The following is a 17,838-nucleotide window of genomic DNA, read 5'->3' on the forward strand; positions in this document are numbered from 1 at the left end:
CAGCTCGCGCTTCGCGCTCGCATCATTTGGTTAGTGAAATACGTACTATGGTCTTAGTGAATTCCTACAAACAAGCCTTAGACTGCCCCGCTTCAGGTCTGAATTATCTAAATTTTCAGCTCGCGCTTCGCGCTTGCAATATTTGATTAGTGAGATGCGTATGATAATCATGATAACATTGACTACAAAAAGTGCTTCATGTGTTTAGATGTAATTCTAACAAAATCAGTAAGCGCTTGGCACTCGCATTACATGACTATAGTGAGATATTTATACTATTAAGAGATTCCTAAAATATAGTCCTTAAGATCTCCCTGTTTGGGATCAATATATACAAAAATTTCGGCTCGCGCTTCGCGCTCGCATTGTTTAGCAAGACAGGTACGTATCATGATTACAAAAATTCGATTATAAAGTCCTTTTTTAGGTCTGAATATCAAAGATTTTCAGCTCGCGCTTCGCGCTCGCATTATTTGATTGCTGAGATGCGTATGTTATTCATGATTACAATGACTGCAAGTGCTTCCTTAAAATAATAGGTCCATGGTATATCTGACAACTTAGCGCGCTTCGCGCGATCACTATATAAGTGACTCAAAAATTTTGCTGGTGCCCCCCCCAATGCCGTGACCCACGGTACGCCACTGATGATCATGATGGCGATTATGTTATCGGAGATGGAAGATGGTCAAAATAATCTGATGAAAACAGGAATGCTTTGTTGTGTCCGGGATGACTTTTAAAATATTTCAATTGGGAATGAAATATGATGAGAGATTGCGATGAATTGACATTCTTGGGGATAGTAGAGGAAGTTGTTGTCAAAGATCAGCGTCAAAGGATACATATCAATACGATAGGCCTAGTTAATTATAAAGTCATTCATGTCGATAACGCTATTCCCTCGAGTTGAATGAATTCTACTTTTCTGACTTAATGATTTTAATTCTATAACTCTTTTCCTTACGGAAGTTATCTTTGGAGGCATTGAATAGGCCTTTATATTTTTATCGAAATTGATTCTTTAATGAGGAGGGGTCTCAGTGGAAGAATCTATGGCGTCCCAATGGTGACATTTATGACTCACTTTTATTACATAATCCTTTGTCAATGCAAATCATTAACCATATAGCTCCACCGTCTCATGTAACCATTGAGAGCAACGGATCCAGCAGCAGTGAAGTGGTCGTCGTTAGTGGTCAATCCCATTCAATTACATGTACTTCCGGGTCAAGCAAACCTAGTGCGAGCATCACGTGGTCTAAGGTAGATGTGAACTTTGACCTCCAACTTCATAAATTAGATCAGGTGAGTTTTGAGTAATAAGTTATTTCCATAGGTTCGATAACTACTTTGCAGTGTAATGATAAACGAGAGAGCTGTATAGGGAAAATGTCATCGCTAGTGTGCGTGATTTGTGTGTGTGTGTGTGGGGGGCGGGGGGGGGGGGGATGCACGTGCGTCCGAGATATAGGCCTATTGAATAGTATCTCAAACAATGAAACACATCTAATTCAACATTGGGCAAAATTGCAAAGATGACATTGGGCACCTCAGCATTTCATGAAGAGTCCAGTCAAGGCAGAGGCAGTGGAACGTGAGGCTCATACAATGAAAGTGGAGGGGCACATATTGTTTGGAATACAAGAAGGGGCCCCTCCATTTTTCCGCCGCCTCTGAGTCAAGGGTTTGTTAGTGACCACTTATTTGTTGGCCAATCTGGCCCAAGATGTCATAATACGCTTGTACAAAAAAATATTATTCTGCGCAAGGGATTTTTTTTTCTCTATTCCCTTTTTTGGGCCACCTACCCATGTCACATTAGTTTCTTAGCAAATTTAAAACTGACTGATAAAAGCCTGCTGGAAAAGAAAACAACGTACTACGTGCACATTCTACGATACATCATACTCTTTAAAGAAAATAATCTTTTAAAATTATCCATTAAGTCCACCACCCCTTCAGAATCAGATGATCGCATGGTGATTACACAGCGTCTGGTGAGTTTCATACCAATGCCACCCCATGACAAGAAGAGATTACGTTGTGCCGCTTCTCATCCTGCACTCGAATCTACGCTATCATCCACGGTGACATTACGAGTCATTGGTAAGTGGTGTTCTTCTACAGATCCGTCACTTTAATAAACCGGGTGGGTGTTTCATAAAACTGTTCGAAGTTAGGAGCGACTTAAGAACAACTGGTGATCCTTTCTTGTGGTAAATGGTATATTCATTGGCGATGGTTACGCGCGTAAGAAAGGTTCACCAGTCGTTCGTAAAGTCGCTCTTAATTAACGAACAGCTTTATGAAACACCTACCAGAATGTTCAAGTTATCACGCTAGTTCTTATTAGACCCTATGCATTGACGTCATGCACGCCGCCACATCAGAGGCTGAAGCCATCGACTTGTATACCTTCATTTATCTGCAACTGGCGCACATTTGACAACTCCGTTTATGCCTATTTCCATATCCTTTGAGAGAGGGCGCTATGAAATTATGACGTCATATGCATAAGGTCTATTCCATGAAATTTCGAGATTATCAGGTGTAATGGTGCAATAAGGGGGCTAGTTCTTGAACTACAATTTCAGTTGGCAATCTCGAGTTTTTGGAGTGCGCTTTAGTGATCTAATTGACAGGTGAAGCGCACGCAGGTATAACTTCAGGATAACTTGATACTGTTTGCCCATTGCATTTGAAAAACTGTACACAATGTTTGCATCCTCCATGAAAAGAAGGTCTCATATAGGCCTGTTGGCTCCAACGTGTCGACTTCTGGGAACGCTCTATTCACCTCTTGATCTATGCGATAAGTTATGTAATGTTATCCAATCTGTTCGTAGTTCTCCCTCATGATATGAGGCTGATCTTGAAAGAACCCAACATCGAGACCACCTTAACCGGAAACCTTGATATAGATGATGGTGATACCACCACCTTCCAATGCCTGGTCCTTCAAGCTTCTCCTGCAGCCACAATCTCCTGGAGGATTGGTGAATCTCCAGGAGATACCATTGATGGGGAAACCAGGGTAACAGACAGAGGTGATGGTCTGATGGATACCGATTCTCAAGTCCAGCTGGTTATTTCCAGCGAGCAACACCATAATCGTCATCTGACATGTGAAGCTACTCTGCGTATCAACTCGAAGACCCACCAGATTGCAAGATCCGTTACTCTACGTGTTCATGGTATAGAATAATTTCCATGTTTTACGTATTGATAGTGGGGAGTTTCCGTTCCGCAACATATGGTGGATTCAAGAACGGAATGAATATATTGTCAAATGCCTGCCATGGGAGCAAAGAAGTCTATGGCGAAATTTAATGAATAAAACAGCAGTGATTCTGAACAACGTTACATTTGCAAATATTGCCATCAACTCTAAAACTACGACAAAACTGCTGTTCCGGTTCACCAAATTTTGACAAACACTTCTTAGCTGCTCTTTGTCGTTAGACGGGCATTTGACAATACGTTTATTTTGTTTATGAATCCTGCGTACGATGCTGAGCAAAATCTCCCTGATATTTGTTCAAGAACGTTCCCAAAAAACAGCCATGTTGGAGGGCTGAGAATAAAAATCTGCGCATAGAACTGTGAAGAATCCGTTTCCTTTGGTCCAATTGTGTCCCTTTTTGTTCTCCAATATGACTCTTAACGGGAACTATCTGCTGTACTTTGTTTGGCTTAAGTCTGACAGCTACTTGAAAATCCTTTCCATTCTTGAGAACATATCCAATCAAATTCAGAGTCTGTAAAATATTTGCGTATATTGATGGACAAAACCGTAAAAACTTCGAAAATTCCCCAACATCCAAAAGTAGATTAACATCTAAACGGATGAGTGAACCTTATTTATGGCGCCGGGGAAAATGAGTTTTTCATAGATTCCTGCTTTCAATAAATCCCCCGTACGTTAAATATTTTTATGGGCTTTCTTGAAATCTTTGGACAAATCGTGATGAATAGTAATACATAAAAGTTACACACTATACCTGCGGTGTTATCATCAGTGATATATTAAAATGGTTTTGCAGTATCAATACTGATTTCTTGGGAGTTTTATGCTTATTGAGCAGGGGATATACGTATGAAAAATACAAACACATTTCTAGGGGTAAAATAAATATTTGAATAGTTCTATTGTGAGCAAATTCATTTATGCGGTCCATGGAATTGGGAATGTCAGCCAAAATCTTCTTCTCCGATGAAATGTTGTTTAATGCGGATGCTGTAGGTAAACTGATCCACTCTCCTTACTGTGTTTAAAGGACCCCCAAACATGGTAACAATTGAAGGAACAAACAACCTCATTGAAGGTGCTCAGAGCTCGATAACCTGTTCAGCGCCCAACGCTTTCCCTGAGCCAAGGATCACCTGGGACATTGATGGTCGTGACGTCACGGGAATGACCACTACAGGTGCAAATGTAACAGATAGAGGGCGCCTTACCGTAGAGAGTTCTCTACCCCTTGACGCCGAAAGAAGCGACAATGGGAAAGTTGTGACGTGCAGAGCAATTCATTCCAGTGTCAGTGGTGGGGAAGATCACGTGACGGATGCAGCAGCCACACTTGATGTTCACTGTAAGTATATGCGTATACCATTCTGCTTAAACAGGACACATTTCCTACATACTGGGTGTGCGAGATACGCTGAGGCGAACTTGCAAAGACGGTATATGTTTTTGTAAGACCGATTACTTTCAAGGTATATGTTTTTGAAGATAATTGTATATCCTTGCAGGGCAGGTCCCTTTACCTCCCATATTTTCCTTCTACCCAAAATAAAAAAGTAATTTGTTTTCTGGAAGGATTTCGTTAATCCATTGGCTATTCTCCTATGTTGAGAGCCAATCAATTTGGCAAAATATTAAATCACTGATTACAGCTAGGCCAAATGCAATATCTCTCGTTCTACTGTGAGGAAACCAAATAAATGTATATTTGTATCTTACTTTGAGAAATACCCTTTCATTCTTGATAGATTGCCCATCGAATATCACAACAACATGTCCTGTGGTACGAGATTGCGACGAAGCCAGAGTTCGATGCAGCGAGGTGATTAGCAACCCGGCCACCGTCGTGAGGATGTTTCAACATGAGCAGACCGTTTCCCAAACCTTGACGACTGTAGATTACAGAAATGTGACGTCTCCGGTCCATGGGGTAAAGACAAATGTCATTTACGAGAGGCAATTCACCAAGGACAGTGGTCCCAGGGAGTTCCGATGTTGCACAGAGTCTTCTTCGATTTGTCCAAACATAATCTGTCATCGCTGTAGAGCTGACATTCAGTGTAAGTCTACTGTATTTCATGTATATACCTAATTTCAAAATTGTGCACAAGATCATGCACTATTCTCCCATGTTTTCAGTCGAACAGAGTAATGAATATATTTTCTTGTCTTTATGGCCTCACCAGAGCGAATAGAACGTCAACGAAACATAAGCATAATGGTCCGACAGGGCGTATATATATATACAAACAATCCTTAACATCTGCTATTGTAGTATAATTTATCATAATCAATTTCGTATCATGAATGATATGCCTTTCTTTTGGCGTTAGTTTAAATTTAGTTATCATATCTAAATATAATTTCGTTTCGACACCTTTCACACTCCCAGATCCTCCTGAAGTTTATCGGCTTCCGGAAGGTCAAACACTTCAGGTCACAGAGGGGGATAGTGCTAATTTGACGTGCTGCGCAGACGCGAACCCCACTCCGGAAGGACTGATCACCTGGAGTGTACAAGGTCGACATAATGTCTCCTGTTCACCCGAAGGCCATTCACGTGTTATTGAAACAGTCAGGGGATCCACAGGTGACGCTTGCAGCACGTTGACCTTTGAACCTGTGACCGCAGGGGATGCCGGGATACACGAATGCATGGCTGACAATGGATTCGCTACCTCGTACCATGTCACCTTCGAGCTCCAAGTAAAATGTAAGATCTTGTCGGTGGAAAATATATTGCATTCGACAGAGTTACTGTTCAGGGTGGGTGCTTCATAAATATGATAAAGTTTTTTGTAATGTCTTGCACGACTTTACACACGACTGAAGCATACATGCTAAGTCAATGTCGCTACAAAGAGATATATAATTTACCACAGTGTCACCACGTGGACATTTACCCTGATTGGGCGCTCGAGCATCAAGAAATTCCTTCCTTCCGGATACCCATTAGTTCTCGATGCTAAACTATTGGTAAACTATAGGGTCCCCTACTTGGATAATTTTCACCACACAGCATTAGTTAAGTTGGATATGAATTAAATGAATATTACCTTTTAATTTTTGTTTCACTGAGCTAACTAATATTCAATGATTCACACTTACTTTCTAGTCCCGCCTTGCGCTACGGCAGACCAAAGCTCCATGTTATTAAACAATGGGAGTGACGCTACTCTACTGTGTGACGTCATTTCAAACCCACCATCCGAGGTCACGTGGTACTTTAATAACCAACCAATCAACACGAGCAGTCCGCGGTATCAGGTGACTACTGGTGGCAGCAGTGGGATCAATCACATGCTTATAAGAAGTGAGATTGAAATACTTGGCATATCTGCATCGATTGACGCAGGGAACTATTCCTGTATGGCGTACAACTCTCTGGGTAATGTCACGAGCGTCACTCATCTTAAAATTGCAAGTACGTTAACCCAATCGTTATATCTAACGTGAAATTTTGAAATAATCTATTCTATTATTGTTTTTATTGAAAACTCCTTCATAATGATTTTTATTTGCATTTTGTAACTATATATTTCACGTTTTATATTATGAATGATTATCAATCTTCTCTTAGTTTTAAAATAGTTACCAGTTTATGATCCTCCTTGCCTTAGTGGCACAAAAGGCCGCGGTTTAAAAGACCTCACTTCAAACCGGCACAGCCCCTGCCTTATAAAACAAGCTACCCCGGGACTGATCTACTTTTTTTGCTGAGAGGAGGAGGGGGTTGATCAGTTAGTTTGACCCAACGCCGATGAGTTGCGAGGTACAAGTGTACTGCGTCATTGTCTCCCTCCCGTAGATAAGCCACTGTTCTCGTCATCAGCAAAAAGTTTATATAATTGGCGTTTGATCCCCTCTCCCTTTTCAGGGAGCCCAAGAGTGTGGAAAGAAGGGGGGGGGGTGGGGGTGGGTGAACCCCTAAACTCCTCCTCTACATGTAGCATGTCTAGATTCGCAACTGTACCTTTTAAGTACTATTACTGACTCTTGAAAACAAATTCCCGTCTTTGCCACCATGCGTGTCATGTACTTCTTCTCTCTATTGGTAAATACCGTCTCGACTATGCAGTTTATCAGTTGATGTGACCACTCCAACAGTAATAAAACATTCCAGATTGCATTTGTTTTCTTCATATTTTGAAACATGTCTTATTCTCTGCTTTTTCCGAATTCCACCTCAGCCGCACCAGATCCACCGACGGAACTACACGCTCCCATAAACTCAATAAAAGAAACATCGTTATTGGTGGAATGGAAACCCGGCTACAACGGTGGCAAGGAACAGACATTCCGATTGGCTTATTGTTTGGTTGACTCAATGACGTCATGTTTTCAGATATCCAACCTTCGTAATAAAACATCCTTCGAGTTTGCAGATACCCTTAAACCATACACCTTATATGCCATTAGTGTCTGGAGTAAGAATGAAGTAGGGAAAAGTACCGAAGTTTCGATCAACGCCTCGACAAAACGTAAGAAATGTATAATTCCACTGTTCCACTCGTATGATTCCAGACATGCCATTAGAAACGCATAACGCTGATTGAAAAAATCTGCAAACTATGTACTATTTGAGTTTTTTTATGCAGAATCGGCGATGAAGTGTGAATATTTCCTATTTTTCGACGGAGACAAATTATGGAGCTAAATTGAATTCCTGATGGTGATGGCAAAAGATTTACCTTTAAAATGAATGCCTTATCTGTTCAACAAAGTCACAGATGAAATATGATATTCCACACCTTTCGCATTTACTACGGGGAAACTCCCTACAACGCACCAATTCCTTTGAAAATGCGCGTCAAATCACAATGGAGAGCTGAGATGCTTTGTCGAAAATTGATGGACCGGGACGGCATCGGAATCACTTGCAATTGTTCGTTTGGTGTAAATCTTAGGATGATCTGCTGTCCCAGTTCACCAACTTTCGACAATAGCCTCTCAACTCTCCATTGTGAGTTTAATGGCGTTTTCAAATGAATCAATGCGTTGAAGAGAGTTTTCCCCCAGTATATGAGAAAAATCTACCTTGAGGTGACGTATGACATACGTCATATTTCGTTTCCTTGGCAATTTATTTCTTGGGCAATAGAGAGTCATACAGTCAAGACGTATCGTTAAAGTACTATTCTTCTTCTTTTCTTCCTTTGCCACATATTCCAGTTTTTTCCTTCTCTTTCCCTGTTCTTTACTGCTTTCCTGCTCAACCATAGTGCCGCCCCTGCTTTTCTGATTCTAACGAATATTTTTTTTTTTATCTTTATCATTTTTTTCTTTTCATATTTTTCAGCTTTGTCACCTTCGGACTTAGGTGAGTTTTATATTCAACAGTAATCCTATTTTCAGTACGAACCATGCTACTTATCCAAATCCATATGACCTCATATGCAGTCAAATTAGGTTTGAGAATATTCAAACACGTTGGAGACGGAGCTCGCTTATGTATGGGAAAGAGTCTCTAATGGGTTAAGAAATTCCTAGCAATGTTGTTAAATAAATTAACCGGAAAATTCCAGAATTTGACACTTGCATAATATTGTAGCACTTATCCAAATATCATTGAGGCAACAAATTTGACAACTTAGTAAGGTTGTGCTAGCGTGTTGTTACGGCTTTTAAGGAAGTTCTTAATAAAACTTAAAGAGGGAGTGAACTGTGTGTGTTCTATCACTGACTGTGTGTTGTTAATACATAGACCAATAAATATACGGATATCTACTAATACTACAGAGAATACATCGACCTATAATTGTATTTCTATAGAGAAACTAAAATGTGTTGAGAGGAAAAGTAATTGTGCTACTTGGTTACATAATTATTGTGGTATAAATGTATTGAGTAGTTAATTAGCATGCTATCATTCAAGTGGGTCTCCATGATTAGACTACAGTAGCATCATGGGTCAGGACACTGGTCGAGTATGAGTAGTTGAGAACTCGAGATGCTGCTATTGGTTCGTATCTGCTTTAAGAAAGTATACATCTGAACACAGTGTAGTAAATAATAACATTTACAAGATCCACTATGAACTGCCTCCATTTTTGTGTGTAGAATTCGAAATCACCTACAGCCCAAGCCAGGGCGTGGTCATCATGCAGTCTGCAGGCGGGTCAGCGATAGATGGCGCTATTCCCAATGACCTCTGCATCCGGATTGAGGTCAATCTAGGTCAGGACTGGGTCCCAGGAGAAGGATGTCTTGAAGTGGGCGTGGTCAAGACTATACAACGTGATCTATTGGAAGGTCAGCTTCGAGGAGTAAGCTGTGGTCGAGAGTTATGTAGCAGCCACAGTTCAGTGATTGTTCAAAACAGCCAAGGTACCACTTTTTTCGTAATCCATGTCCACACCAAGATGCAGTTAATGTGAATAAAAGTAGAAAAGTAATTCAAACTTGTTGAAAAAAAAATCATCAAATTCGGATGTCAAGAAAGATTTGACATCTTTAGGTTTCCCGTATGTTCACAGATTTCATCAAAATCGGATGTCAAAGAAGAAAATTATGATATTTCAATATTTCACAAAACAGTTATACACACATGCTGGTCAATATGCAAATGAGGTTAATGATGACGTCATCCATTCATTTTTAAAATTTTATTTATACAAAATATGAAACATAATTTTCCATTCATGTACGAATATATTTGTGCTAGTCTCTCTGATTAAAATGTAATAGATGTTCAATTATTTAAATAGTGCATATCAGAAGAAAGCGATAACATTTATTTCTTAAACGCTTAGTTGAGGTTCTATCCTTTTAAAAATCACTTGCAAATGTAGATATATGGTTTGTTCATATCACATGTCAAAAAAGTGTAAGAACACAATAAATGCTGAGAGAGAGAGAGAGAGAGAGAGAGAGAGAGAGAGAGAGCGAGAGCGATATATAAGTTTGTGTTGGCTAGCGTCCATCTTACAACCGGGAGGTCGGTAGTTGAAGCCCCAGCCGCATCGGCGCAAAAGGCTTTTAAGAGGTGATGGTTGCTGTTACCCTGTTTAAGGTTCATAATAGAGTCACGTCGATCTGGCTCAGCACGGTGGCTGCCTGGCCCACGATCGATTGGGCAAAATTAATTGTATTTTTTGAAGAGTATTTTCATTTCAGATAAGACATATTTTCTATTTCGAACAATGAAATATGGGTTATCAATTCCGAAGGTTCTTTATTCCGAAACACGTAAATTGCCTATACCTCGATGTTCGTTAATCCGAAAACGAAAAAGGGTTCGTTAATCCGAACATTTAAGGCGTAATTCCGAAGGTTCGTTAATCCTAAAAGGAAATGAGAGTCGTAACTCCGAAGATTCGTAAGTCCGAAAACGAAATGAGGTTCGTAATTCCGAAGGTTCGTTAGTCCGAAAACGAAATGAACAACGAACCTCATTTTGTTTTCGGATAAACGAACCTTCGGAACAACGAACCTTATTTCGCTTTCGGATTAACGAACCTTTGGAACAACGAACTTCATTTCGTTTTCGGATTGTCGAACCTTCGGAACAACGAACCTTATTTCGCTTTCGGATTAACGAACCTTCGGAATTACGAATGTATACGTATCAATTTTGGGGTTCAATACCATTTTTTTCTCTTTGCCCTCAGGTATCCCCTGGACTATTATCATAATCATATCTGGTTCCGTTGGAGGCATCATATTATTAATAATCATTATAATCTTTTGTTGGTGCATCTGCCAGAGGAAGAAAAATAAGAAGGAGACAATTAGAGATCTCAAAAGTAAGTTATAATCCTTCTTTTGTGTTTTAAGATAGCATACAACATTACTAAGGCCACTCGAATGAAGAGTACATGTAGGTCTATGTACATCTATGACTCCAGAGTATTAAATTTCACATCGAGTCACGGTTCCCCAGCAACGCTAGTCTTTTATCTTGACATGCTTCTCCCTTCCCCCTCTCTTTCTCCTTTAGAAACAGTATCATCTGATCCTGTCCAGCGGACTTCGAGCAGTTGGTACCAACCTTTGTCCTTCTGGAGCAATTCCCTACCACCTCCTGCTCTACCACCGGATAGGCCGAGTATCAAGTCCAAAACGGATCCCGACGGTGAAGGTAAGTATCAGACTGACAGTCATAAGGACGCACCACTAGATATCCGGGGGGGGGGGGGGGGGGCTGCAATTTTTTTTTAAACTTGACTTGGTAAATGAGCAAAAAAAATGACACACCATCAGAGTAAAAAAAATTAATGGTACAGTGATGAATCATATGAAGGGGGGGGGGGGGGGGGCTTGTTTCAATGGAATAAGGAAAGAACTTGGCTCAAAGAAGAAAGGAAACAAAATGCATCAACCCAAACTTCCAGCCCCCTTTGTATCTAATGGTGCGTCCCTTATCAGACATGAGTAAAATACTGCGTAGATATATGGACTACTGACCTCTTAATGTCACAGATGACGATGGATGACTTGGACCTCCATTCGGACGTCCAGTTGTATTTCCTGCGACAATTGCTCCAGGCTTTATTTCGTCTAAGATATAGGGTTAGGGTTGAATTAGACTTTTATTTAGGTTAGGTGTTAGGTTTAGGATAGGGTATATTGTTAAATCGAGGGTTGAAGTTGGCGATTCCATTAGTGTGTGAAATTGACAGCGGAGCAATTGCCGCGGGGGTCAATGTCATGGAACTGTTTACAGACCTACACAGACCTCCAAGGATACCCAAGGCGTCAACATGGATCTCTTCCCGGATCTGATCCTGGTTAGTCAGGCGTCTATATGTGACTGAGGATTTAAGCTAATTATCTAATTTTTGTTCTGGAAAACATAGAACCTTACCTGGCGACTTATGTTGGTTTGGGAGTGGCTGGTCACATCTGTTCCTACGGTGTGAGGAGATAAACTCGCAATCTGAATTATCCTTTATACAGCTAAGCCCCTTTTTCACCTTCACGGATCATCCTGTACTGCCGATTCGGGGTCATCCGTGTAAAGTCAGGGATTACAATGTACACACCGGCTACTCAACCGGCGCCATTCTTGATGAACTAGAATATCCGGGAGAGAAATTGAACATGTTCAATTTTTCATCCCTGAGTACACGGACGAATAATCATCCGTGTTCTTGCTTGTAGCCACCGTGTACGTACGAGTAATTACCCAATGCATCCGGGAGGCTTCTTGTAAGAGCGAGAGGTCCTACCGGCTATATCTGGGGTCGAAAATTTTCCATTGTATTCGTACATTAAGAATAGTCCGTTTTCTTCGCCATCTATGTGTACGCTAAAGGCGTTGCAAAAACGAAAGAAACTTCAATCTTGTCCAAGCTCTAGAGATATCCCAAGAGACCGTAAGCCACCGTGAAGGTCCGTGTAATATCCGTGTTTTCCGTGTTGACTCCCGATAGCTTATCAAACAGATTCTTATAGCGCTGCCATGTTTATCATTGTTGAAACCGCGATTTCCGTATACTTCCGTATAAATACCCAGTTAAATCTGAATTGACTCATTGACTCACTCCGGCAGTGGTAGGAAAATATTAATTTTGCAATTTGGCTAACCCCAGATCACCACGGACTGAGATCCGTGTTGCATTCTTGAAGATGCAAAAGGGGATTTAGAGCAACCTGAAGAATGCTAGGTATGGGTTTGTAGAAGTATGTGGTGTAGGGTGTGCTAATGAGTGTGACATGCATATGTGTACATAATGATACATGCAAGAATACGCGTGGGGTGTGTGTGTGTGCGTGCGACAGATGAGGGTGTGCGTTAAGGTGTGCATGCGTTCCCCCTTTCAATTAACAATGGTATCTTCGAGGCATAGTTAATTCAATTACTGTGAAGAGCCATGTAAACGTTTTCTGCAGAGTTCTGAGCGTTCATATCAGTCCTACCAGGGACCCCCTCTCACGTCCCTGGTAGGTGTTTCATAAAGCTGTTCGTAAGCTAAGAGCGATCTTAAGAACGACTGGTGATTCTTTCTTGTGCAAAATGGTATGTTCATTGGCGATGGTTAAGCGTGTAAGAAAGGTTCACCAGTCGTTCTTAAAGTCGCTCTTAACTTACAAACAGCTTTATGAAACGGCACCATGGTCCTACAAAGGAAGCTTGGTGCAAAGTAAAATCAGTGACGTGAGAGGGAGCCCTCTAATGTCCCTGGAAAATTCACCAACAACAGAACATACAAATCCATTTAATTAGTAGATTGGATTTCCATCATTGTTTCTTACATAATTTGTTTCACATTGCAGATCCAGCTTACGAGATTCCGGATCAACCTCCTATTCGGGTGAGTATCGTTAATCAAAGTAATACAAACCAAGTGGAAAGTTCAGCAGGTGTTCAGTGTGCTTCTATTTGTTTACAAAGGGCATTGCGCAAATTTCCGTTAAGAAAAATATGACAGTGATGAATTTCCTTATATTTGAGGTTGATTGGATCAATCATAAGTCTTTGCAAGACAGGGCCCTTTTAATCTTTGACAAGGCAGACATAAAATGGAGTTCCATGGACAGATCTGTGTTCCGTCTTGTAAAGCGTTGCTATTAATCCGATCAACCTCAACTATAACGGAAATCCGTAAAAGTCATAAATTCTCCGACAGGAAATAATGAGTGACAAATCCTCCAGACAACGATGGACTAACAATAACAATGATAATAATGAAAATGATAATACATATGATTTATAAAGCGTATTTTCCATTTTTATCACAAGCTCAAGGCGCTTAAAAAACATGAAAAACTAAATTTATGTGAATTTATTAGTATCTACGCACATAGAAAGTATTATTTTTTAAATAGATGTTATCTAAAAATAACTATATAAATACCTATTATTATCATTGTTATTATTATTATTACATCACATCTTGATAACATTTTGGAAAAAAAATGCAGTTTAGATGTTAGCTTTGCTGTTCTTAGTTGCGGTCCGGATCAATCGCAACTCTCTATAAGACGGAGCCCTGAAATGTATTTTCTCTCACATTTTTCACTCTTACTTCCTATCAGACATTCATGTATGACGACACTTCACCGAGGTCACCTTCTGCAGTGAGAGAAGACCCGGATGTTGCTGATGATGGATATATTCCGATGATGACCAACACAATGACAACATTCACGAAGCCGTCCATCAAACCTAAACCTCCTAAACCATTACCTAAACCCTCAGCTACATATGACAGCATCAAAGGAGGGATTTATGAGAATCTCAGGATTTGAAAGGAAAGGGTTCTAGATAAAAATATATAATTCTTATCATACCCAAAGGATCCACTTCAGCTCTTCTGAACTGTACTCTTCGGACCCTGCATATGACACGATGTTAATATTACCCTTTTCCATTCTACATGAAATGTCAAGCGCCTAACAAGACGGCAAAGGGTCCAATTTTTGTCTCACCTGCATAGCAGAGTGAGACTGTTATAGATGCCGCTTTTCCGACGGCGGCGGCGTCAATATCAATTCTTAACCGAAGGTTAAATTTTTGAAATGGCAGCATAACTTAAAAAGTATATAGACATAGTTCATGAAACTTGAACATAATGTTAATCAAGTATCACTATTAAAGCATTCTGCCTGAGTTTCGGGTCACATAATTGAGGTCAAAGGTCATTTAGGGTCAATGAACTTTGACCATGTTGGGGGTATTTATTGAATAACCATCATAACTCTGAATGTGTATGGATCTAGTTCATAAATCTTGGACATAAGAGTAATCAAGAATCACTGAACATCTCGTGCGAGTGTCAGGTCACATGACCAAAGTCAAAGGTCATTTTAGGTCAATGAACTTTGGCCAAGTTGGAGGTGATTAATAAATTACTGTCATAACTTTCAAAGTTTATGGATATAGTTTATGAAAGTGTTAGGTCACATGATCAAGGTCTATTATTATTAAGGGTCAATGAACGTATTATTGTATCATTATATGAATGGTGTTTTTTGTGAATAATTATTTTATAGTAGTTTTAAACTCAGCACTGCTGCTGCTATATTGCATTGCGTAATGCAGGTGAGACTGCCAGAGGCGCTCCACTGGTTAGTGTTTGGTATGACTTTACCCCGCGACCTACAGTACATGAAGTTGCCGCTCTACCACTGATGTCCGGTTATCAAACTCTCTAAATGCAAAAGAGCTAATCTGGTCCCTTAATATCACACTTTTCTCGGATTGAGACGAACTCACTCATTTTCGATCAAGATTTGCATCTTTCTAGAGTGGATTTTACCTCTTTTTTATGGTAACTTCCGTAGGAACTCGGCAGGACAGCGCTCTGCTGGTAAACGCCAAGCTGGTATATAACCAATTACCTAGGAAACATTTTACGTCTAGGTTAATCAGTCATAGTGGCTGACCTTATAGACGACAGAAATTACTCTCGGGCTTGTTTTTATCAAAGTGGAGACAATGGCAGAGTAGGGATTCGAACTCACAACCTTGCGATTATGAGCCCAATGCTCTAACCACTGGATCACACGACCCGTGTGGACTGGAAGTGTCTAAAATGATGCAAAGTTCACCCCAGTAGGAGCTATAATTCACTCCAAAAGGACGTGCAGTTCACTCCAAAGGGATTGGTCCCTACTTTCACTCCAAGAGGAATGTGATTAGTGATTTGATTAGCTCTTTTGCATTTAGAGAGTAGCATCAAATTATTATTGGATTGGATAGTAATAGTCTGGAGTGACATGCTGGGAGGTCGTTAAAAGGGTAAAATACCACTCGGTCGACACCGACTTTGACTACCTCTCGTCTGGGCTCATCCAACATGGTCCAATCCTTGTTCATCTTCAATATAGTTCGTCTCCCAACTTATCGATATAAGCAAATTTACCATTTTGTGTAATTAGCTTCCATTTTTGCTTTATCAATTTCGAGAGGCGGACCATCCAGGCTATATTCACAAGTCCATTTCGGGGAGGAGGAGGGGGGCTATTATTTGTGCTCAATCCGCTCGTAAAAATTGTCTAATCAATCTGGGCATCAGAGTAAATTGCAGTAAGACTATATTAAACAGAATATTAGATGAAAATGTAGCCGGATCAGAATTATGGTAATTTCATTAAATGATAGTTTATCAAGTGATTTTATCGACGATCCACAACGGCCAGAGACGATTTGAGAATTAGACCAATTGCTCGTTTATCAAGTTGATTCACAATTTTTAGTTCATTCACTTGATTCAACATGAGAAGTCTTTCTGCTCTATACGTCCGATTTGAAATGTTCAATGTTTAAAGAAACTTCATACAACGCTCTTCGAAATAAACTATTGGAACGTTGCAGTGGTTGTGTAACAGTTTAAAATCATGCTAAATGTATTGAATATTGAATATAAAAAGAAATTTTCTTCTTTATAATTTCAAACACCTGTTTTATACTGTCAAACAGCTACTGTAAAATACACATTATTTTAAACAGTGTTTGTACTGCATGTTCTTTGTATCATAATCATGTACATTTATTTGCGATACTTTTACTGAGTCAGTCTGTCATCAGAATTGCATGTTGCAGAAAGAGTTGCAATCAATCGCAACCCAAAAAATCATGCGCAACTTGATTTTCAACCAATCAACAGCCCGCATTTGGGACTTGCGATTGATTGTTTGACTTGCGTTTAAGCGCAACTCTTTCTGCAACGGGCCACTGATTATATTACTTCGTAAAACAATTTCAATGATATCATCCTTGTGTAATTGCCTTTTATGCTGTTTTAGGCCTTACTTGCTTCGTGTGAAATTTTATTATTGTACACAATTTGCTATGTTTATAACGTGGAGAAGGTTTAAGGTTCACCATGTGTAATATGAAGAAAGGAAATGAAATACAGGCAGAAAAAATCATATAGAAAAACGAGAAAGGATGAAAAGAGGAAATTAGAGGTATTATTTTCTTGAAAGTGAGTAAATTCCCGAAAAGGACTACATCAGATGAGATGTGCTGAATATGGCTTGAGTAGCGATGGTTTGAGTAGTAGCAGGATGAAGTGAAGAGAGGTTACTCGACGTTTCGGGTAGGTTGACTGTCCACCTTCTGAAGACGGACTTAACCTGGTGAACCGTAAACCTTCTCCACGTTATAAACTCCACCATGCAAACCTACACAGCAAACACTGTGGTGTTAACCGGTGTACATAGAGGACCACACCAGTTATTTTACACCGGTGTTGAATTGGTGGTGTTAGTTTTACACCTATAGGTGTCATTACAACACCTTTGGTTGTTACATTTACACACTTTGGTGTTATTTTTAATCTCTAGGGTGTAATTTTAACACCTCTGGGTGTGGTCCTCTATTAACACCAACTGGTGTCAGTTTTAACACCGCAGTTTTTACAGTGTACAAAGATCATTTGCTATGTTTACCTGTTATGATTTGTTTTTATTGCAAAGTGGAAAATATTTGAAATAAATTATTTAATTGATTCTATTGATGATTAGGTGCAATTGATCGTACAAATAATGTGTATGGTCGGTCGCTAAGCCTTCTTATGAATGCGATAGGAACAATATGATCCAAAAATACGCCGTAATGTGAAGTACAATAAAAACTGTTTATATCATATGCACGTTTATAAATCATTTGCCTTCGACACATGTTCCTTCAAATTCAACCG

General features: G+C 39.9%; 1 protein-coding gene across 1 annotated transcript in view; it reads left to right on the top strand.

The window, feature by feature from the left end:
* Positions 1–17,809, top strand: part of LOC129266530 (nephrin-like) — a 19,936-nt gene extending 2,127 nt beyond the window's left edge. The window contains exons 3-16 of the mRNA XM_064103171.1: positions 1,133–1,308; positions 1,950–2,109; positions 2,850–3,197; positions 4,281–4,595; positions 4,996–5,307; positions 5,640–5,960; positions 6,363–6,671; positions 7,438–7,728; positions 8,547–8,567; positions 9,308–9,574; positions 10,858–10,992; positions 11,187–11,345; positions 13,472–13,503; positions 14,228–17,809. Coding sequence (XP_063959241.1) covers positions 1,133–1,308; positions 1,950–2,109; positions 2,850–3,197; positions 4,281–4,595; positions 4,996–5,307; positions 5,640–5,960; positions 6,363–6,671; positions 7,438–7,728; positions 8,547–8,567; positions 9,308–9,574; positions 10,858–10,992; positions 11,187–11,345; positions 13,472–13,503; positions 14,228–14,440 — 3,059 coding nt within the window. The 3' untranslated portion in view covers positions 14,441–17,809. The remainder of the gene's footprint in view (positions 1–1,132; positions 1,309–1,949; positions 2,110–2,849; positions 3,198–4,280; positions 4,596–4,995; positions 5,308–5,639; positions 5,961–6,362; positions 6,672–7,437; positions 7,729–8,546; positions 8,568–9,307; positions 9,575–10,857; positions 10,993–11,186; positions 11,346–13,471; positions 13,504–14,227) is intronic.
* The last annotated feature ends 29 nt before the right edge of the window (positions 17,810–17,838 follow it).

Source organism: Lytechinus pictus, chromosome 8, assembly GCF_037042905.1.
Source record: "Lytechinus pictus isolate F3 Inbred chromosome 8, Lp3.0, whole genome shotgun sequence".
NCBI lineage: Eukaryota > Metazoa > Echinodermata > Echinoidea > Temnopleuroida > Toxopneustidae > Lytechinus > Lytechinus pictus.